Genomic DNA, 25,963 nt, shown 5'->3' on the forward strand with positions numbered 1-25,963 from the left:
GCTTTTGGTTATTTTTTATACTAATGTTTGTAACTACGATTTGGTTTGACCAACTTTTTTGTTATAAGTTGTGATATTTATTAATTGAATCTTTAAAAAAAATTGTGTCACGTATTCCAAGTTGAAAAACGGAAGAAGTAAATTTAACTCAAGTGCTAAACATCAAAATAATTTCCAATCGTTGCAGTAGATGCTTGTAAACGATAATTTAGGAAATGTTGACAGCGAATGATTTTTACTGTATTAAATTCAGTGAAATGAATTTTGTTAAAACATTGAAATTTTTATATTCTATGAATATATATTTTAGTTATTTACACCAGCTACAATTATTTTCTACTATCTTTATTAAATATAAGCTCAAAAAAAAAAACATTTGATTAAGATGACTAATTATTTGTATTTAAAAAAAAACATTACAAAATAGCTAAAGATTTTGTTGACAAATTATTTTCATTATAATAAATTAATTTTTAATTTAAAACATCCGATTTTCATGCCTAATCTTACATTATAATTGTCCATGTCCAGTCTTACGTCTTAATAAATATCACATGACTACACTATCATGTCCAGTCTTACGTCTTAATTATACTTTCATACCCACGTCAAACTTGATGGGATAATTTTTTATTTAAAAGCATAAAAAGAGTGTGGAGTGGGGGCCAGCCATTTATGGTCATTAACAAAAAAACAACGTAGTTATTAAAGTTTATAAATACATATAAAAATGGCTTAACTATGAAATTATTGTTAAATTTGCTTGCCTCAATTTTTTATTTCATTTTGTCTAAAATGCTATTGTTTTTTTGTTTTTTTCGAGTTTTTGTAAAAATAATTATTTGAAAATGTATACTTTTACATGTTTTACATGTTTTCTTTATTTAATTTTTTTTTTCCTAAATTTACTTTTATGGAAAACGAATAAAAGTTTCCCTCCTTTGCAACGTTCATTTGTTGTTTTGGGCATGAATGTATAGGTAAAAATGAAGGTTGAGTACGGACAATTTAAGAGTAGGCATTGAAGCATTACTAAGGTGTTTTGAACTAAAAATAAAATTTTAATAAATTTTATTTGTCATAAAAGTTCTTTCAGTTTTTTTATTTAACAAACAATTGTAAAATTAGACACACTTTTAAATAAAAACATGTTTATTCTTATGTTAAAATAAACTAAAAAAAATATGACAACTTTTTATTTAACATCTGAATATATTACTTAAACTATTACTCTTTTTTGAGTAAAACGTTTTGTGTATTGTTTTATAAAAGTTTTATCAAAAACTTTTATCTTACATTTATTAACTTTAATGTTTAAAAAAAAAAAAGAAAGAAAGAAACTAAAAACATTACATCGTCACAATCTTTTCATAAAGCTTCTTTATGTAAAACTTGAATAATACTGCTTCGATATTATTTAGAAAAATAGTCTAAACAGTTTTCAATAAGTCTGCTTGTATTGCTTATATCTGCAAAATGATCAAACATGCTTAAATAAGCCCTCTAATCAGCCATATTGCCCCCTCAGTTATATCTTGTTCTATCTACAAATACAATAAAGAAAATGTTGTATCTAATATATAAAATAAATACAAAATATATATATATATATAAATATATATATATATACAAATAAATACAATGTCCTATGGAATATATTATATTAAGTAGAACATTGTATTTATATATATATATATATATATATATATATATATATATATATATATATATATATATATATATATATATATATATATATATATATATATATACAATATATATATATATATATATTGTATTTATTTTGTATATTAGATAGAACATTTTATTTATTACATTTGTAGATAGAACAAGATAATACTCAAGGGACGATATGTGGACAGTGCTAATAAAAGCATAAAAAAGTTAACGGAGGAAGCTAGAAGCTAGAAGCTAGAATAACACCTGATTTAAATGCGACTAGGGGTCGTCCACAAAACACGTCACTATGGAATTGTGGAGAAAAAAGTTAGAAACTCCGCTTTTGCATATCTGTTGCGTAGCTTATTGATTCCACGAATATTAAAGTTATATGTTCATTATCGAATCGAATATACTTGGAGATTATTTGTGCGATTTGTCACTTTTAATTAAAAGTGAAAAATCGCACAAATAATCTCCATATAAAGTTATATGTATTAATTAATACATATAACTTTATATGGAAACTGCTCTTGTTAGTAAAAAAATAAAAATTAAAAACTATATGTATTGAAATATATAAACTATTTAACTAATAGCAGCTGAGAAAGTTGTAAATATTATCGTATTTAAAATCACAAAATAAATTTTAAGAGGGAGGGTATACATTTGTTGCGCAATTTTAGAGGGAGGTTAGTAAAGCATGACGATTTGTTACTAAGAGAAAAAGAGGGCCCAAATCTATTAAAATTTGCGTGACGTAATTTAAAGACACCCTAAACTAGTTGATGTTAAATGATCATTTAACCGATCACGGCAAAATAGTTGTTCACAAAATAGTTTCACGGCAAAATAGTTGGTTAAAAAATAGTTTAACGGCAAAACAGTGGTTACCAGTGGTTACTATTCTTTGAGTGGATTAGTTATTAGCATAGCTTGGAAAATTCAAAAAGATTTTAGATAATTAAGTTTTCTTCAAACTTTGTTACGGTTCAAACTTTGTTACTGTTATTCTAATTCTAATTTGGAGAATGAGATTAAACCATCTGAATATATTGTATTGAAAACAAAACAAAATAGTTATCACATACTTGCAAGTTCAATTAAAATATAAAACAACTTGAGATGCACTGTATCGGATATGGTGAAATATATTAACATGATAAAAACAATATGATGAAATAGCACCCCAAACAGTCAGAATTAAATAAATGAAAAAGAGATTTTGAATGATTGATGATTAAGGAGGCTTTGGACTGAAATAAAATCTGTGAAAATTTCTGTTAGAAAAAAGATCGGTAGGAATAGCAGACTCAAAAACAAAGTGAAAAATTATTTTACGGCAATTAATAGAAAAATTGTGGACAATTAAATGCCATGAACAAATCAGTCTTAGCAGTACTTTAGCATTTTACCGACAATAAAAATATTTGATGTTAGATACTAGTTTTGCCCAAGATCTGAAATAAATAAATCTACGTACATACATACATACTACATACATAAATTGTTTGAAGAAGTTGATTAGATTGTTATTAATTTAAATAGTAATCAGCTTTTATTGCAATGATTATATATCAAAAGTTGATTTTTTCGCAATGGTTACACAAACCAAAATGTCAATGAAACATTTCATCAAACAGTCTGGTAAAGATGTCAAAAAAACACGTTTGTTTCAAGATGTATTAGTAATAGGTACATTTTTATCAAAAGTAAATATGTGTATGTATATGCATAAGTTTTGTATGCATAAGTTTTGTATAGTATGTATTTGTATAGGTTTTGTACAGTATGTTTGTGTATAAGTTTTGTATAGTATGTATTTGTATAGGTTTTGTACAGTATGTTTGTGTATAAGTTTTGTATAGTATGTATTTGTATAGGTTTTGTACAGTATGTTTGTGTATAAGTTTTGTATAGTATGTATTTGTATAGGTTTTGTACAGTATGTTTGTGTATAAGTTTTGTATAGTATGTATTTGTATAGGTTTGGTACAGTATGTTTGTGTATAAGTTTTGTATAGTATGTATTTGTATAATATAGTATGTTTATGTATAAGTTTTTTATAGTATGTATATGTATAAGTTAGTATTTATATTTTGTATAAGTTAGTATATAAACTATAATTTAATTAAACCTTTAAATAGAGAGTAACCTTTTAGTAGAGAGTAACTGCTCTTCTTTAAAATTTTAAAAAAACTTTAAAGGAGTGCAGATACCATTATGGATCATGTTTGACTGGTGGATTTTTAATTTTTGATTAAGACGTCAACCTTAAGTAGAGCAAGGTTTATTAATAAAACTAAAGTTTCATCCAAAAATCAAAAATTGTTTTGAAATGGCGACCATATGAAATTTACAAGCCCCTAAATTCGAGGAAGTTTAAAATTTTTTTCCGTCAAAATTAAGATATTTAAAGAAATTTATGATTTAAATGAAAACATGAGAATTATTAGTAAATATCTGAAGTTTTATTCAAATTAAATCTTTAGTAAAACTACGGCGAGGCGTGTTCCATTTAATGTACGGCGAGGCGTGGTCCGTTTAATGTAAGGCATGACGACTAAAAAAAAATTGGGTACGAAAAGAAAAACATCAGCAAAATGAATTCCTAAAATACAACTTTCTTTAAAAGATAGTCGTAAACTAACGAGTTTACGACTACATAATCTATGTATATGAATCTATGTGTATGAATCAGTCTTTATGGGTATGAATTTATTTAAATAATAAAATTTATTTAAATAATAATGAATTTATTTAAATAAGAATTTGTTTAAATTCATTAGGTATTTTTTATACAAGTTTTTTAAGTTTCATAAACAAAATTTAAGAGTGAAAAAATAATTATTTAAATTATTCTATAACTAAGATTTTTCAAATTAAAGCTCATTTTAACCAACTTGAGGCGTTGAATTATATCAATTATAATCAATTTTTATTCAATGTTAGTTGAGAATTTTTGTTTACATTTGGTTTTTTAATTGATTTATTCATAAATAAGGCAAACCCAATACGTTCGGCAACCGGTGAAATATTTTCAGCATTAATTGTTCAGCAAAGTATGTCGTGACTTAACGGACTTATAGTTACGAAATTATTTGAACGTTACATTAGACGATCCTGCATTTGAAAAGGAATCAGTCATTTTGACTTATGAATACAAAAAATTATTTCCAAAGTATAATTTGTTGTATATTTTGTTATATATTGCATTTTTAGCATTTGGATATATCGAAGATATTTCAAAGTTCTACTCTTTACCATACCAATACCATTAATGACATATTTAAAAATTTTTTAAATTTATTTGATTTGTTGTACTTTCCCATTTACTTTTCTCATAACGAGGTTATAAAAAAAGTACACAAAATATACAGTCAAGATCAACTACACTTGAATTTAAAAGTGGAACAATGAACTCACTTTTACCAATATCATTTTGTAATAATGTTTTTGTTAGTTTTGTAAACAGATCGATTCAATCGACTATTGCCTAAAACAATTGGTGTGGCTTCTTTGCTTGAGTTTAGGCACCGGCAAATTGCTTTAATTTACAGGCCTGTATCTATCCTACCTTGTTTTACAAAACTGCTAGAGAGAATAATGTGTAATAAGCTATATAATCATTTGATGGAGAACGAATTGTTGTAAATATGCAAGTAAGTTGATTTTTGGTAGTAATTGAACTTTCCAATCAAATATCTAAATGCCTTATATAGATAGATAACGACTGTTTTACATTAGGAGTTTTCATTGATCTGTCAAAAACTTTTGATACCATAAATTACAATATACAAATAAAAAAAACTTTCAAAACTACAGAGTGAAAACTAAAGTTTACTCTGGTTTAAAGGGTGACAAACAAAAATTATTTTTTTCAACCAAGTTTTATACAATTACTTGTAGGGTTCCTCATGGCTCTAATTTAAAACCGCTTTTATTTTTGTTGTACATAAACAACTTATACTTAGCAACAAATCTTTAAGACTTTTGCTGATGATTCCAGTTTTTTTTGTTAACGCAGAGAAGTTAAAAAACTTTTTAAAATAGTAAATGAATAGTTATGTAAATTTAATGATTAGTTCGGATGCAACAAACTTTCACTAAATGTGAATAAAACAAGGTATAAACTTTTCGAAAAAGTAAGTAAATTAGAAAACATTCCTCTCAAATTACCAAATCTTATAATTAATAATACTTTTATTAAAAAGGAAACATACGTAAACTTATTTTGGAGTAAAGCTGAAAGAAATTTACAGAGGTATTTATATATAAATTGCATTGAAACAAAGGTTTTAAAAAATATCGCAATGATGTTTAAGGCTAAACCTTTTCTTAATATAACTTATCTAAAAAAATTACATTTCTCTTTTATTCTCACTTATCTGTCTTATCTCACTTATCTCTCTTATTGGAATATTGTGTAGACTAGTATTAGCTATACAAAACTAAAGAAACTCTACAACAAACAAAAACATGTGTGCAGAATAGTTTTGAAGCCAACATAAATGCTCCTCGCAAACCACTTTTACGTGTGCTTGGTGCATTAAATATGTATAAACTCAATGTACCATAAGTTTTATTTTTTATGTGTAAAACAAAATTTATTTTAAATTTTTGTTTTACACATTATCAATGATCAAAAAACTTTAAAACTTTTTTAGTAAAATTAATCACAAGTAATCAACAAAGTTTTCAGATAACAACATTGTTCTTTGTATATATAATTTAAAATTAAATTCCTATCCAATTACATACCGCGGAACTTGGATATCTGTGGAAGAAATTCTCTTATATGAGCCAGAACAGAAAATAGAGTGATAATGCCTCGTTTTAACAACAAGAAGGGCCTCATTTAATTTTAGCAAATTGTAATAAAATAAAATAAATTATGAAGATAGAAAAAATTTAACTTTTATATGTTTTATGTTGTAAAGCAAGCATTTCAATAACCATGTTATATAATATACAAAAGGGGGCTTGTGCTTTACCAAGAAGGAAGGGGGACTAGTGCCTCACTATAAATGTTCTTTATTTACTGAAAATGATGAAAATCCATATGAATGATAAAAATAGTTTTTTCTACCATCTATATGGGATAGTCTTAGACGTATATGAATTTGGTCCCCTCCCCATTTGAGTTTAACTTTGAAAAGCTAAGGTCTATTTTTACAAATTTTACTTTTATTCTGATGAACTTATTTAAGTTTTTTAATGTATGTACCTAAGTTTATGTCTTCTAATGTATGTATCTATAAACAAAAGCATCCTAAAGGCCAACTTTTTAAATTTAGTTTGAAAAGTAAGGGATATTCACAAATGATGTAATTTTAGCAACTCTAAAAATTGCTAAAATTACACCATTAGTGTATATTCCTTACCTTTCAAACTAAATTTAAAAAGTTAGCCTTTAGAATGTTTTTGTTTTTAGATATTTTTGTCTATTAGTGTATGGTCGTACACATTAGCTTTTTAAAAAAAAGCAAGGCAATAAGACTTTTAAGCAAATGCTTGGTTCTTTATGAAAGTTTAAAAATGCTATTAATATTAATATGAAATAACGATAATATTGACTTGAGCTAATTTATTTAATTGTAATTTATAAACCAATGAAACAATTTTTTTTTTTTACGATAGTACTGTGGAGTTCCAAATTATTTATATTTAATACAAATACAAAAATTATTTTTAATTTTTGTTATTACTGTTGGTAATCTGTCACTCTAAGTTTTCAACAGGCTTTCAATTGCAATTGTCAATAACTTATCATTAACAATTATCAAAACCAATTTCCTCAAGTGGCAGGGCTGAAACACGCTGTCATAAATTTAAAAAAAGACTGATTGATGCAACAAAATTGTTGAATGAACTTTAATAACAAGTAGATTACAAAAATAATTTTATGTTTGAAAGTTCCATTCACGAGCTCAGTTCGGATTTTTACTTCAAAAGTGTTTTTAAAATGTTAAGTGTTATCTTATTTTTAATGCGTTAAGCATATCGGAAGTTTTTTATTTTGTAACCTCAATAAGGTATTTAAAATATTTGTAATGCATGCAGTAGAGTTTTTAAAAATCAAGTTCCCACAATTACAATTCTCAATGTCTAAATATTTGAAATTAATTACAATATTCAATGTTCAAATATCTAAAAGTGTTGCCTCATTTACTCAGATTTCAATAACAACACAGGTAGACACAATCTTATTTATATGGTTCCGCTGCGTTTTAAAGGCACCAAGTTGACATGCCAATAATAAAACGTAATATGTATTTAGTTTACTAAATGCATTTTATTAAGTCCAACTGCCTTCATTAAAATGTACAGTAATGATAATGATTATAATAAATTTACATCATATAAAAATAACAATTAAAAATAATGTTATTTATCTGAATGTGTGACGACTGAACGATCTTTGAAGTTTGTGAATAAGTTTAGGAAATTTTTGATTGGTTCCGTATATAACAGGGTTTAAAACAGAACTCGTATATGTCAACCAATATGCGACTGTTGTCCATTCATTGTTTACTTGAAGCCCAGTTGAAGCAACATACAACCAAGTAATTTGATTTGGCAACATGAATATTGCAAAAACAACTACAATAGCAATAAAAAGTCTTAACAAAGCTAATGTGTGTTTTGTTCGCTCTCGAAATACTTTTTCACATTCTGTAATACAAGAAAATTTTCTTACGCTAAAAAAGTTTTGTTTTTGTCCATCGTCAGTTTGTGCAGTTTCGTTTTCAGAATACGTTAGAAAACTATTAAATGACCGCTTTATTTTAGCGCGGTTATTACTGTTCAATTTTTTCCATATCATGAAATATAAAACGCAAATTATAGGCAGCGGTATTCCATATTCCACAGCAAACAAAATAATTGAATATAATGAGCTACTTTTTTCGGACCAAGATTCTTCACAATAAGGTCGGCCATTTATATTAACTATATGTAAAGTCCAACCGTACGGGAACACAATGCTAAACGAAATCAAATGAGATATAACAACCACTCCTAATTGAAATTTTTGAAGTTTAAAATATTTAAACGGATAAAGAACTGCTACAAAACGTTCCAGTGCCAAAAGTATTAAAGCTAAAGACATTGATATAACAGCTATTGTTGATAAAGGATGCAAAATGTGACAGCCTATGCTTCCAAATGGAAAATATCCGATCTCTATTTCAGCAATATCGACTGGACTGCTTGATAAAACTAATGTCAGATTACATACTGCCAAGTTAGCAATAAATTTTCCTGAAATATCTTTATTTCTTCGCCGCTTTCTTCTCTTCTTTACTATAGAATGAATTAACCATATATTACCAATTAAAGCGAATAACAAAATACTTATGTGTGCAATATAATGCAGTTCTCTTGATATTTTTTTTGATGCACTGTTATTGACTAAGGTACCTGTGTCATTGACTAAGATGTCTGTAGCATTTATCATTTTTTAGTTGGTCTGAAAAATATTCAAAATTAAAAGTCAAAAATTGAATCAAAAAAAATATCATTGTGTACAAGATTTGTAACAATTTTGGATGCGATATGCTTTTAACTAGCTTCACTTTAATAATTTAATATTAAAAAAAATTAATTTTTAGACAAACTTTAATTAACTAAAAAGCAAAACTTATCTATTACCCGAGATAAAACAACCTAGATAACGCATTCTTGTAACCTGTAATATTGGACACATGTAACACTTAACTGTATCTAGCTGATTTTACCCTAAAAACTCCCTTAAAAATCCTCTTTTTATATAATAAGATAAATAAAGTTTTAACTAATATAATGATTTACAAATTAACAATTTATTTATCATCGATTATAAAATATAATTGTAAAATATAAAAAAAAGGGATTACTTTACAATTTTAAATTAAGACTTAAAATTGTTAATTAAAATTTCAAGAGCTACAAAATGAAACAAAAAAATGTCACACTTCTAAAATATTGAATACTAACACAAATAAATCGAATAATCGCTGCTATATATATATATATATATATATATATATATATATATATATATATATATATATATATATATATATATATATATATATATATATATATATATATATATATATATATATATATCCACTATATGCTATATATATATCCACTATATGCTATATATATATATCCAATATATGCTATATATATATATCCACTATATGCTATATATATCCAATATATGCTATATATATATATCCAATATATGCTATACTTATATCCAATACATGCTATACTTATATCCAATATATGCTATATATATCCAATATATGCTATATATACCCAATATATGCTATATGTATACACATAATAATATATATATATATATCCTATAATGAGTTTACTTAGTTGTCTTAATCATAAAAACCTTTTTTATAGTTACATAACACTTAGGCTCTTTAGTGCCCCAGTCGTACCCATACTCTCTAATTAAAATACTTTTACTGCAAACTGTTTTGATGCAAACATTCTTACTTATTCAAATTCAATTTTATAAACAGATTTTATGATGAAAAGTCACTTTTATAAGAGTTACCTCTCTTATATATAAATATACTTCTTTCAAAAAATAATATTGATAATAGTTTTATGAATATAAATGTTCTAATATTTTTTTCTTTTTTACTATGCTTTATTGTTAATTAAAACTTTTGAAAACGAAGCAGCTTAGCTATTTTAGATTTAATCAAGCCACTAAACTTAACATTTGACGTTTTAGCTACAATAAATTTCTCAAAATGAAAAAATTAGGAAGATTAAACTGATTCATCTGGTTTTTACTTTTTTCTCAGCAGTTAAAACCCTTAAGCTATTTTATACTCGATGAACCTATCCAGTTTTCTTATTATAGTTTTCGCATCACAAATGCTATAAACTTTAAAGTGATTGACGCAGCTAAATTGTTCATAGTTTAATTGTCAAGCTTTAAAAACTGAAGTTGATTTTGAAGTGTTTATTAAAACGACAGCTTACACTTAAATACTTTAAAAGTTTTTTCTAATAATATTTCAAAATAGAAATATGTATATATTATAAAACCGTAAGATTTGACGCAACGTACTCCGATAGCTTAAAAATAATGTTACAATAGAATAATTGGCAATATATGATATAATAATAGTATAATAAAATATTTTATATAAAATAATAATTATTATAAAATAGACAGTAAAAAGGTTATTGTAAAGTGTTCCGAAGCTTTAAAACAGTTTTATTGTTTAATCAATATCCAAGGAAAGTAAGTATACACAAGCGTACGTAACATTTCTGCTGGGCACGGGCTGGCTAACTTCCACCCTTCCTATAATACAAATCATGGTCGCATTGGCGAGCAGAAATAACGTTTAATATAGCATCCATTTGCTCGTAAATAAAAATATTTATAAACTGTTAACTATTAATATTTATCAGTTTGTTTATTTATGTTTTTAATCAAACAATTATTTTTATCAAAAGTTTTATAAATAAAGCAACAACAAAAATTATAATCCCAGAAAAATACCACAAAAAATTCCTGATAAAAACAATTTATTTCATTTTAAAATTCATTTATATTAATTAACAATAAAAAGTATTATAATAATAAAGAAAACAATACAAAAAATATTCTTAGATTATAAAGATGATAAAACATTTTAAATAAAAAATGCACAAGAAATAAACAACCTTTAGGCAAAAACTCAGCATGGTACCTTTTGATATTATATGCCTGTATTATTATAAATTGTTCAAATTCAAGATCATTTGATAAAAAGAACTACATAAAATTAACAATCATTCGTTGTGAATGCACTTAGCAAATGCACTTTAAAAAATTCTTTTTATGCGAGTTGGAATGAATTCAATTGGCATTCTCCAAAATCGCACGTTTAATAATTGCAAATTCAAACATAAAAACCAAATGTCCATCCCACCAAAAAAAAAAATTTTTAATAACATAAATAAAATATATATTTAAAAATAAAACTTTAAAATAAACATCATTATTAAACTCTCATATCTAATAATAAAATCTTATCGAATTTTCAAAAGTTTGGTTACTAAGTGTATTAGTTAAATTATTGTCTGAGTTTTGCATTTGATAAAAAGAAAAAGAAAATATAGTTAAAAAAATAATTATAAAATAAAATCAATAAAAAGATGCAATAAACTCTAAACAATTTGCAATTTCCTAAAAAAAAAATTATTTTATTATTTGGAAGTATATATACAACAAAAACAGTTTTTTAAAAAAAATGTAAATAGCTACGGTACCCTTAATAAAAATTCACAAATTTATGCGTTCGTGTAAATACCAACATTCAAAAACCTTATATATATATATATATATATATATATATATATATATATATATATATATATATATATATATATATATATATATATATATATATATATATATATATATATATATATATACATATATATATATATGTATGTATATATGTGTATGTATGTATGTATGTGTATATATGTATATGTGTGTGCATCGCAAATAAGGCGAGTACGTACACTTCGGTTTACTTAAGTAATAAAAGTACGAGTGTATCAAGAAGAAAGATTCTCTAATAGGGTGAATACACAGAAGTAAATTATTTTTTAAATATTTGTTTAAGTTTGCAGAAGTTAATACATTTTAAGTGTGGATCACGACGTAACGTATTTTGTATGGTCATCGATGGTCGCTAAAAAGACAAATAAATACGTTAAGTTAAAAACTGGTTCCCTTTTTCAAAAGTGAATTGTTTTTCAAAAATATATTGTTAGATGAACATGTATAAATCATGCGTTAACAAAGCTACGGTCCTACTACTAAAAAATAATAGAAAAACGGGAGTGTTCAATAAATATTTTACAAAAATAAGAGTGCGTATGCCAGGCGTTCCCTGATAACATTTTTAGAAATCTTGACAATATCTCAGAAATAGTTGAAATAAACTTTAATTTTTTGTTTATTTTTCTAATAATTTATCATTTGGAATTTAAAAAACGAAAAAAAGTAATTATTTTGTCTTTTTCAAAACATTAGTTTGTTTGTCTTTCGAATGATAAAGTAACTAAGATTTTTATAAAATTGCTAAATAGATTGGATTTTAACCGATATTAACGTAACTGTGTTTAATATATATATATATATATATATATTATATATATATATATATATATATATATATATATAAATATATATATATATAATTATATATATATATATATATACATATATATAACTATATATATATATATATACATATATATAACTATATATAATTATATATATATATATATATATATATATATATATATATATATATATATATATATATATATATATATATATATATATATATACATAACTTAATATAAATACATCTCAGTGGGCACAGTACGTTTTTAAAACGTTCTTTGGACGTTTTTATTAGGTGTAAATCTTATAAAAACGTCTAAAAAACATTTTAAAAACGTACCGTGCCCACTGGGATATATATATAACTTTATATATATATACATATATAATTTAATATATATATATATATATATATATAATTTAATACATATATATATATATATATATATATATATATATTATATATGTATTATATATATATATTATATATATATATATATATATATATATATATATATATATATATATATATATATATATATATATATATATATATATATATATATATATATATATATATATATATATATACACACACAGATGTAGATGTTGTAGATGTTGCAAAAGAAGTAAATCAAAAGGTAGTCTTACCGTCAAAACATTCTTCTATTCCACTTGCAATCTATTTATCACATTTATTTTATTATTTTATACACCGTATATTTTATTGAGACAAGACTTTTAAATGCGTAACAATAAAAGTTTAATGTATCTCGCAATTTCAATAAACATATTTCTGAACTCTAAAATTGCAACGGAAGAACTGCAAATAGAGTTTAGAAATTTTATCGACTTAAAAAATTAAGATCTATTACCAAAATTTGTAAAAACTGAATCCCTGGTTTACATTCATTGAACCAAACAGTGGTGTAGCAAAAGTTAATGTCTCTTGAACTAAATTTTAACTTAATTAACTTAGATTACTTAATTAAATTTAATTGTGGAACCCGCGTTGCTAAGATGATTTCCATATTAATTATGAGTTAGGATGACGCCTAAAAACGCACAACTTTAAACTCTATTTAAAGCGCTTTTTCCCCAGTGCGTTGCGCAAAAAATTCGTAGTGAATACTGAAGTAATATGATAAGAGCGTGTAATGAAAAATTTATTTAAAAAAATATACGGTAGGGGATTAATCATACCAATAGGATTTATTTACTCAAAAATAAAACACAAAAAAATCGTTTGATATTATATGTTAACATCTAGACCATCATCTTAATTTACGACACCAATTAGTTTTATATATAAACTATTTTTAGAAAAATCTTGAAACTATTTTAAATCAAGCAATTTATTAAAATATAGAGCGTAAAATATTAAAGGCTGAAAGTTTTTTTACATCTAATGACTATATATGTTACTATATATGGAAGTTTTTCACTACATATGTGAAATCAGATTAAAAATACAAAATTTGATTTTCCTATACTATAAAAATCATTGGTCCGAAAGTCCTACTTTAACTTTTTGCTTTTGTATTGTTTAAGAAAAATATATAAACAAAAGAAAAAAACAAAGGTAATTACAAAGTAACTGTATTACTAAAAAGCATGCAAGCAAATACGCATAACTTTGAAACTTTCCTTTTACACCAGCATATACCTTGAAATATGTGAATAATTCTTATAAATCATAATTTTTTGAAATAAAAAAAAAAGAAGAGTTAAAGCAATAACAAGAGGCACAAGCCTTTTCTAAGACCGTCAAGCCGATACGGACAAACCTCTAATTGTTGGTAAGTTTAACAGTAGCAATCATTAGAACTTCAGAATAAACTAAGCGCTACGTTGTTCATCAGTAGTTTTTGCTTCAATTTGTTCTTAAACTCATTAAGCGTAGCAATTGTTTTAAGTTCTTTAGTTGGTATTTTATTCCATAATTTTTGCCCTCTAGTAAAAATTGAAAATTCAGTCGCCGCAAAATTACTTTTGGGTAGAATATAACAGTGTTATGAAAATCTTGTTAGATATCTATTCTGATTTATTTAAAAATGGGTAAGATATTTTAGGAGATATATTTTTATTAATTTTGAGCATAAATATAAGAATTTGATAGACATTTAATTGATAAACATTCATTACATTTAAATTAACAAATAATGCTTGCGAGTGTGTATAACGGCCCACATTAAAAATGATCCTGATTGCTTTTGTTTACTAAATAGTTTTTTTATTCTATTTCTTTTTGTACTACACCAAGCGTTTGCGTAGTTAAGATTAATTATGTTTGCGTAATTAAGATTAATTATGTTTGCGTAATTAAGATTAATTATGTTTGCGTAATTAAGATTAATTATGTTTGCGTAATTAAGATTAATTATGTTTGCGTAATTAAGATTAATTATGTTTGCGTAATTAAGATTAATTATGTTTGCGTAATTAAGATTAATTATGTTTGCGTAATTAAGATTAATTATGTTTGCGTAATTAAGATGGCAACGAATGAACATGAAATATAAAAACTTTAAGCAAGTTGGATTTACTTAATACTCCATATGTTAAAAAACGACACTTGCTCATTTGAAGAAGTCAGTTCAACGGGAACTTGAAACAATGTGCTTAGAGGTATTTTTCTTATCATGAATTTAAAAAGTTAAAAAAGTTAAAATATCTTTTTAACTTAGCTGCAACCGAGCTGCAAAGTAACAAGAGTTTGTCTAAAATCGATAAACTTAAACGCGTGTTTATCGATAGTTCAATCAAATGCAATTTAAATATTTACTTGGGAACAAAAGTTATATAAATTAAAGATGCGAGCAAGTTTATGAATAACTATGTCATAACTATTGTTTAACTATAATCATTTCAAAATAAACATTAACTCTTTCAATTTATTTTATCAACACACTTAACGTTTTTGTTAACATTTAATTTATTTTTTCATTAGCTGTTGACCTGCAAAGAGCAAAGTTGCTAAGAATTATTATTAACCCGGTTGATCGTCGTTATTTTGCGGATGTTTGCCTGTCGTTTGGAGAGAGAGTCTTTCAAGCTGTTGTCGTTATTTTGAATAGCTTTTTTAAAATCTTTTCTCCTACTACTTTAAAACTACCGGCTTTTCTTCATTGAATTTTGCTTTTTTTCAAAAAAATTTTCTTATTTAATTTTCTGTTTTCTTTTTTTTTCCTTTAATCTTTGTTTTTTGTGCATTTGTTAATTGTCCGCTCTTCAGCAACTCAAATCTCTTCATTAACCAAATCTTCGTTTACCAAATAAGTTTTGTGCTTTTTCAAATCTTGAGCTTCTTGCTATCTTTTGGCACGTTGTAAGTATGATTCTGCAGTACTTAATGTGATCATTTGAGATGCTTTAGCTACAAAGTCAATTTCGTCATGTCCAAAAACCTAAAGATCTCAACATGATTTGATAGGATCTTTTTCCATAAGAAATTGAGGAAAAAGCAAGTGCTCAGTCAGCATTTGGTCCTAAAAAGACGCCTGATGAACGTTCAAAAGACGTTCTGAACGTCTTTTAAACGTTTAAAATACGTCTTTTTAGAACGAAATACCGGCGTAGTTTTGAGTAGTTAAACAGCACGCTTTCGACTTCGATTTCTTAAGTTGAATACATCATTAAAATTTTTAAGACTTTTAGAATTTTTATTTTTATTTTATTTTTTTCACTTTGTATAAAATTTTTCTTTTTGCAAGTTTTGTTTATTTTTTGATCAGCTTCGATTTCTTCTATGCACAAATTCCACAAGCCATTTTATAAAGATTTACTAATGAGAAATGTTTAAAAATATATAATAATCTTTATTGGGTTTTTAAAGCTTGCAGTATTAAAGTTTATACAACAATTGCAAAATGTGACTTGTTTTAATCTATTTTACAACTTGGAAATCTATTGATAGCATTGCAAACATTTTACTGAGTCTTCGAGTTGAATTCTCTTGTTGTCTCTTGAAGTCTTTATATTAGGATTTCAATAAAAAAAAGTTTTTATTGAATTTTTAATAAAACGTAACTTTTTATAAAATTTCCTATAGGAAGACAGACGCAATAGACATTGCAATGTTTGTTTTTCTGGCGACGCCGCATAGTTAAACCTGTATTAAAATATCGAGAAGGCACAAAAGAAAAAAAAAAAAATGAACGTCCAAAAATTTTTGTTTTAGATTTCTTGTTACAGGTTGCCATTTATTATGTAATTGTGCCGTAAACTTATTTTTGTGTAAGTGATGTAACTAAATTTAAACACATTTTGTGAAGGCGTGAAAAAAAAATCTTTAATGTTTAAAAACAATGATTCATAACAAAATTTATCAACTATTGCTTACATTAATTAATTAATCAATTAATTTCAATATATTTAACTTTTATAACCTAATTTAATTTTTTGCACTCCTATAGTTCCTTGTAAAAATAAAATTATTTAAACAATCGCTGCTTTTAAAAATTGGATACCCCTTCCAGAGTCATGCGGTGGCATGGGGCAATGGAGCGATCGCTCCAGGGATTGCGAACACGCCTATCAAATATTTTAAATCAGTTCATTATTTAAATACTATAAAAAGAACTTTTATATTTCTCACAGTTCTTTTATTCGTAAGTGTAGTGCAATGAGACTCACGAAAAAAATGCATTCACGCCAAAAAAATGTATTTCGCGCAATTTTATCAAGTATAATTTTAGTCTGATTAAACTAGACTAAAATCATACTACATCTCAAATTTAAGTCAAAAGCTGCGACGAGTATGATTAGTTGATGCTTATCAAAGTCAATGTTTATCAGAGGGTGGTAGTCAGCAAACAAAGTCGATGTTTATCAGAGGGTGGTAGTCAGCAATGTGTTAGAATAATTAATCTTTAAATCGCTATTAAATTCGAGTACCGATTTTATTTTAATTTGGCTTTTAGATATCAAATTTTACATTAATTTGCAATTTTAAGTTTTTTAAAGCTTTTGAATTTTCATTCGACAGTTAATAAATTAACTTTTTATTTCATATCGTGGCCCCTATTTATACAACAAACTAGTTACTAAAAATAAATTAACTTGTAATCTAGATATTTAAAATTCTTTAAACACAAAGTTAAAAAATCTGATACTGAATTTAAACAAAAACTCTGAATTTTTCTAGTAGGCTATAAATTAAAATACATATAGGGAAGACCGGGGCTAGTTGGCCGCAGGGGTAAGTTGACGAACTGCGTTTATCTTTAGAGCCTTTTATCAGAAAGTGCCAAAAATTTCTCAGAAACTTCTTTATTGACAATTTCATCATTCACTGTAGTATTGTCAGGATTCGCGCATGCGCATGGGAGATATTGAGGTTTATGCGTTTTTTGGACAAAAACGTAACTTATTGAACATCGCTTCCTTTTTACTTTACAAAGAAAATATTTAGTCGTATGAAAAAAAAATTATTGTAAAAGTTCCAGTCACAACTGGTTTACTATATCCAGTCAGACTTTTTTTTCAAAGCTGCCGTTTTTCAGAATCTATAGACTGTTTATTAAAAAAAAAGCTTTCGGGGTTAGTTGACAAATTTTTCACGGGGTAAGTTGGCTCATAGCATTTACTATGGAAAAAAAAATTTATTTTTATAAAATTATTATTATTTTTTTTTAATTTTTAACAATATTGAAAATATTTATTCTTACAAAAAAATTAAAAAAAAAATTTTTTAAGTTTTTTTTTACCACAGATAAAAAGTGGGCTACTGTTTGGCTTTTATACGGACTAATATTTGGTACCAGCTAAAAGTAATATTAAATTTTAGGATAAAATTGTTGCGAAAATAATTTTAAAAAAATTTCTATTAATTTTGCACTTAATAGTGCATTAATAATCATTTTTATAGTTTGCGCAAACTTACCCCGTGGGGTAAGTTGGCGCAATTTTTTGAGGGCCCGGAAAGGCGCCAAGAATTTTTTTTTTGTAAATGAATGCAAATTTTATAAGATACCCTAATCCATACTCTTTAAGACTACACTTTAATATTTTTAAAAAAATGTGCTGTTAGGGCTACAGAGCTCATAGAGTAAAAACCGAGCCAACTAGCCCCGGTCTCCCATACATACACTACAATGTTAACTGACTTGTTTATATATATATCATCAAAATGGCCTTCGCCTTTTTCAAACAATACATTCAAAAAGTTATTTTTTCCAAGGAAAATACTTGATTTTTTTTCTTAACAATTTTAGTTATTATGCTGCATCTTTTTTTGTTTAATTATCATTTAATCTGATATTTATTCATATTTAACATAATCATAGTATATAATTACATTTCAAGGTTTTCGTTATAAGATCATTACAATCTTCTTGAAGTCCTGCCCGAACGATGTTAATTATAAACATTATATATTTTGACTCAAGAAACTTACGGCGAAATATGGAAAAAAAAATTGACTTACCAAATTTTAAATATCGAAAGTTAATAAACTTGCTTTCGATATTTCAAATTTGTTTGTAAACTTTATTGCAACGTACAGTGGAACAGAGTGTGCCAAAATACCAAAAAATCAATGTCAGCATTGCACGGTGAAAACTTGTCGTAATGGTGAAGACATGTTCATTAGAGGAAATATCTAGTTAAAAAAACATTACATATTAATTTAAGCGTAATTTTATGCGGTTATTTACACGTTAATTTGACATGACATCCAAAACGCTATTTTACATTTTTTATTTATCAACTTTCTTAAGCTACTATTGTTTTAAATTAACTTTATTGAATTTCATTTTAAAATATATTATTTTAATTAACAATGTTTTTTTCGCTCAGACTTTTAAAACAATTTAACGTAAGAGTAATCATTAGTTTTTACGCATCGAAAACAGACAGTTTTCCATATTTTTTTGCTACTAATCTTTACTATTACGTATCAGATAAACCATCCTCCAATATCCTTCAAACATTTGACTATGTAAACCTCATGCTAAATGTATATAAATAGCCATGCATCATAAATATTTTGCAACTTTTTGCAATAAAAAAAGTTATAACAAAAGATTGGTCTTCGGTTAATGGTCAGTTGATGAGAAATACTGAACATGTAAAAAAGATGTTTTGTACATATAGAACACCTACAAAATTTTTCATTACTGTTATAATATATAAGTTCTGTAAATATAAACCAAAAAATGTTATTTTATGACAAATACATGCATTGAAAAGTAATATTTTTAATGTTTACACTGATAAAAGTTGTCTTGTCCATTAAAAATATTTCGTATTTTTCACCATAATTTAATTTTTTAATATTTTTTTTAACATTATATAATTACATGTTTATTACTTTATTTATGCATTTTATATGTAAATATAGCTATTCTAATAAAAAAAACTACGAAAATAATTTTGGCACAAAAAACTTGATTTTGTCCCACTGTGCAACGGAACCGTACCACACCCTTTTGCGATGTTTAGTACTCATTTTGGTTGAAAAAACAATAACCACGATCACAATCGTGATCACGATCTAAATAGACTATTTTGGATTTTCGGTTAACAGCAAAGATAAACAATTTTTACCCTCGCTATACAATTGACAACTGCCTGGAGAGCATGACGTGCAATCCTAGTTAACTTAATCCCAATATAGTTATTTTTTTTTTCGCATTTATGCGGGATGTAAAAACTCACGAACCGCTTGAATTTTATTTCTAAAGTTTTTTATGTGTTCAAGATAAAAATCATTAGGCGTTATAGATCTCAACAGCGCGCCGTAAATATTAGAAATATTAAAATATATACAATATATATTTAAAATATATACAATATATATTTAAAATATATACAATATATATTTAAAATATATACAATATATATTTAAAATATATACAATATATATTTAAAATATATACAATATATATTTAAAATATATACAATATATATTTAAAATATATACAATATATATTTAAAATATATACAATATATATTTAAAATATATACAATATATATTTAAAATATATACGGCGTAATTATATATATCTTAAAACAAAAAAAAGAAAAAAAGAAAAAAATGATTAAAAAATCAAGAGGTAATTGAAAATAGTAATTAAAATATAATGTAATAAAATATAAATAAGAATGACAATGTAAACTAAAATAAAGTAAAAAGAATGAAAAAAAAAATAAAAATAACGATAATAATTGCTATGATAAAAATTTTGGCTTCACTGTCATTAGCAATAAGAAATGCAGACTATATTTATAAACTACTGGCATTACTTGACCAAAATACATTATTTATTTAATAAAAAATATAAGTCATGTCAATAAGTCGTATTAATGAGTTCGTTGTAGGTGGGAAATTTTTACCAGCATACACAAATACCCTTAAATCAGTTTACTCTATTAGATAGGAAAGTATTATATCCGTTTTTTAAATTATTTATTTGAAAAATTTTAAATTTCATTTAAATTTGTGATGCTTTAGACCTTACTTATTTTGACTAAAACCTCAACAATTTAACAAAATATGAAGCCCAAACATATGATGAATCCGGCGTGTGTGTGTGATTGGGATGCATTCCCTACCAAAATATATGCAAAAATGACATTTCAAAGTTGAACAATATTTAACTAGCTGGTGTAATCCTTTATGTAAATTATTTGTCTGATTTTTGCCAAATTTGGTTTATCATATGGTGGCAGCTGCTGTTCCATATTGCACTCATAATGGTTTGAGTAATTGTCAACAGTAGCAACGAGGTTGGAGAAAATTTAGAGAAAACCCAATTTTCAAGCAAACTTTTTTCTCAAATAAGTGAGAGATTCTCGTTTCAAGTAAGAAAATTAATTTGGGTTGTCCGAGACTTTAAAACATTGTTTAAAACATTCTCACATTGCAACACAAGGAGGACAGTATGCAAAGATGTAAAAATTGTCTCAATTTTGTTAAAATTTTTTTTCAATTTGTTGTCTTGTGTTTTTGGCTAGCAAGGCCGCAGAAAATAGAATGCCGTGTTGAAATTGAAAGAGAATATTTTGTGTCGGTCCGCATACATAAGAAGTAAACTTTTTATCCAAATTTAGGTTCATGACACACTTATTTTTGCTGAACTATTCAAGAAAGTTCTGCTGACACAACTGTCTTTTTGTTTTTTTGCCACTTTTAAATAAAAATATTTAGTTGTTTGAAATGGATGTTAAGTTGGGATTCGTTTTTGTCTAATATTTCAATTACTGGTTTGTAGACATTTTGTTGTCCCAGTTTTTTGAAAAATTGTTTTGCCTTATATAATTCCAGCTTTAATTTTCTTTAGTAAATTTTATAAATAAACTTGCCAATCAATACCTTGCAAATTGAAAGAATTGTAAGTTTTTTCTTCTTTGCGTTCTTTTATTTGAAACAGTGTTTTGAAGTGCAAGACTTTGCTACTTCGGAGATAAAATTCCGAAGCCCCCGCTTTTGATGGGTAAAAAAAGTGTCACTCTTATAAACGTATTGAAAATATTCTTTTGCTACATTTTTTTGAAAATGACTCTATGTAAACGCTCTATTACCCATTCAAAACTGGACAACACGTTTGCCAGAATTCAAACTTTTGAGATTGCTAGCGTATTTATTAAAACAATGTTTCCCTTAAATGACAACGGACGCAATCCAAAAAACTTTTCTTTTTTTTTTCCAAAGTTTTTTACTATTTTATTTAGAGCTACTAGCCAGTTGAAAATAGTAGTTTTACTCAATCTAGTGTAAAAAGTAGCGCCTATTATTTTGACACCGGTATTATTATTAAACTCTATGCCGCTCAATTATCGGTACATTTTAGGATTTAAATCGTAAGGAACAAAACTATTGATTTTCAAAGCTTTTTTTACTAAACAACTAGGTTTTTCAAATTTTATTATTTATTAAATTGTTTTTTTAAAGAAATAACGGACAAATACTGCGTACTAGAAATAACAAAAACCTTTGAAATGTCTGCGTACTATTGTAGTTTTAGAGGTTCCCGGAATTAAAAAACTTTTTATCCTGCTGTCCTCTCTGATCGCAAAAGAAAAACCTTCAGCAGCAAAAACGTACAGCAGAAAGAAGAAGAGATTACCTTGTCTAATCTAAAAACATATGCAATATGTTAGAGAAGGCGGAGGTGAGATGACTTTTCCTAAAACAACTCAACAAAAAAGTTGAGCAAAAAAAAAAAAAGCAAAGCTCTGCTGTTAATGCCGTACATTAACAGCAGAAATATATACATATATATATATATATATATATATATATATATATATATATATATATATATATATATATATATATATATATATATATATATATATATATATATATATATATATATATATATATATATTATATATATATATGTATATATATATATATATATATATATATATATATATATATATATATATATACACATATATATATATATAATGATTTTCACTATTTGATGAAACCTTGAAGTATATTTCATATTACACTTGTGTAACGGACAACAAAAGTATCGAGGTTTTACTATTAAAATGTAAATTTCATGTTTCTATGTCATTATTTAACTTCAGAAGCTCATTTGAAAAACTTTTGAATGCTTTTCTGTAAAATGTTTGAATTTGCACGACCAATATATAGCTTGCATTTTAAAATACTCATTAGTTTTTTTAAATATGATTTTATACGTAAAAGTTTTTTTAAGCTGAAAAAACAGTATAAAGATTAGGTTTATTGCTAACAAGTGGTACTTTACAATTGGAACGTTTTAAGGTGGTTTACCACTAAAAAAAAAAATCCCCAAATTTCATAATTTTAAATTAAAAAGTGTATAAGCATAACATAAGAAAATAAAAAACAACATAAGTGTCATTTTGCAACAAATTATTCCTAAATTTGCGAAAATATGTCAAAAAGGTTGCAAGATCAGTCAATTTTGAGCAAAATTTTGAAAAACGATAATTAGGAAACAATTAGAAATTAGAGCTTCATATTTGGCAAACAGTTTAGTTTAATGCACATAAAATGAAGGGTCTGAACCAAAATCACTGTTATATATCCAGATGAGTAAGGTTCAAAAGTTTCCAGTTGTTGTTCTTCATCTTGCCAACCCTTATTAATGGCTTTTAAATGAATCCTTCTACTTTTTTTTTAAAAGAGTCTTTTTTATTCATACTGGTAACATTTTTTCAAAAGGTTGTCATCACTCAATTCTTCAAACTCTTTCTTAATGATATAATATATCCATACTAACAAATTAACTTTAGGTATGTAAATGCTGTGGCCTGAAGAGTTTTTTCTTCCATTACACCAGCTATTAGGACCCTCTGGACATAACACATGGCGATGAAATTGATCAGGAAAATTAGTGTAATGAATGGCTCAAATGTTTATTTTCATTTGGTTTACCTTTTTATTTTCACATACGGAGTTATTAGCTGCAGCCTGTCTAATAGCCATACCAAAATAGTTTTGTATTCTATTAATTGTGCATTCTGTCACCTTTTCCAGTTAACCGATTACCATGATGTCGATCTTTTCTTCGGTTACGTAATCTTGTACCAATGCGCTTTTGGATATGACCAACACACTCTAACTTTTCCGGTTTGATTTGATACTTTCCATATGGATTACTGTTAAGAACATCATTAAATGCAGAGGAATCTCCATCTCCCATATAATATTTATAAATCAAATCATTTTTTTCTACAAAACAATTAAATATCTTTACCACACCAGCACTTTCCATTGCCCCTGACGAGGCAATGTGATTTTAGGAGCAAATATGATTAGCCTTCCATTCAGCATAAACTGGATTCTTTTGCTTTCTTTTCCACATTCAACATCCCCTACAATACTTGTCCGCGTATTGCCATGAGCCATCTGAAGAAACGCTGATCAGTTCTTTCCTGAACCAATATGCTCATCTTTAACTTTATGTTTAACTTTTATTGCTGCTGCCTTTGCGGATTGGTTCTACTGATAACTTATATGCATTTTAAATAGTGCTGTTGAATTTGTCAAATGCATTGTTATTCATACAAGAAGTGTTTGCAATTCGGGAACTAAGACTTGGTGTACTTTCCTAATTTTACGAAAAGCAATAACCATTCAAAGGCTGATATCAAAATAATTTCTGCCTTGATTCGGTACAGTTTTTGTTGCTTCCCATTGTATATAATATTTTAATATTTTAAAATATATAATATAAAACTGATAAGTTATACTAAATAATAAGAAAAAATACAAAGCTTTTCAATTACAACAATAAGTTATCAGAAGATGGTACCTGATGAATCATACAAAAATTGCAACTTCCATACACTGTTATATTCTAAACTTTTGTCAAACCATGCTGGCCTACTAAACTAATGCGTGACTAACCAAATTTGACAAAAAAACTCAAATCAAGGCAAAGAGAGAGGGCAATTATAAACATAAGCCGTTGCTATGGAAAGTTGTCTGATAAGGTCTAAATAAAGTAAAATACCTTAAAAAATTCTCAAGATATATCAAAACCGACTCCAGAAACGTTAACAGCTATGTTGAATTACTATAAAACAAAAGTAAAATCAAAAACCAACTTTTGATAAAAACTTAGTTTTTTTTAGTGGTGAACCACCTTAAGGGACTTTGGGACTCCGCATTCCTTTTAATATGAATAAGCTTGTTAATTAATACTACTTGTAATACTTGTAATTAATAAATCTTGTAAATTAAAAAGAGTTATTAATACCTAAATTTCGTCATTTTACTTAGTATAATTTCTTTCTGTTAAGGAATCAATAAAAATAAGATTTCAAGGTAGCATACTAAAAAAAAAAAAAAAAAAATGCAACAATTTTTTTAAACATTTAACCTAAAATAAACTTAGCAATAATAAGAACCTATTTCTGATTTGCAAAACGAGTTAACGCCGGGTTTTTAAAAAAACTCGATCCTTCCATAACGCTCAATTTCAAAAAAACAAAAACATTATGGAATAATATCCAAACCACACTTATGTGAAACAATATGTTTGGGTGACTGAAAAGTATAAACTATTAGACACAAAAATGGAAATGTTAAAAAAGCACTTATAAACTATCATGATAATAAAATAAAATCATAAAAATTTATTTGCTAAAAATGAATTTACAATTAAGTTATTTTTAATATT

The 25,963-nt window shown here is 25.8% G+C and overlaps 1 protein-coding gene across 1 annotated transcript; it reads right to left on the reverse strand.

The window, feature by feature from the left end:
* Window positions 1-7,253: 7,253 nt before the first annotated feature.
* On the reverse strand, window positions 7,254-9,178 carry LOC100199051 (orexin receptor type 2). Its single transcript, XM_065793361.1, has one exon. The coding sequence runs from the start codon at window positions 9,138-9,140 to the stop codon at window positions 8,073-8,075; it is 1,068 nt and encodes a 355-aa protein (XP_065649433.1). The 5' UTR covers window positions 9,141-9,178; the 3' UTR covers window positions 7,254-8,072.
* Between the last annotated feature and the right edge of the window lie 16,785 nt (window positions 9,179-25,963).

Source organism: Hydra vulgaris, chromosome 03 (assembly GCF_038396675.1).
Source record: "Hydra vulgaris chromosome 03, alternate assembly HydraT2T_AEP".
Lineage (NCBI taxonomy): Eukaryota > Metazoa > Cnidaria > Hydrozoa > Anthoathecata > Hydridae > Hydra > Hydra vulgaris.

Coding starts and splice junctions, on each gene's coding strand:
- LOC100199051 (XM_065793361.1), bottom strand. CDS start 9,140: ATGATAAATGCTACAGACATCTTAGTCAATGACACAGGTACCTTAGTC.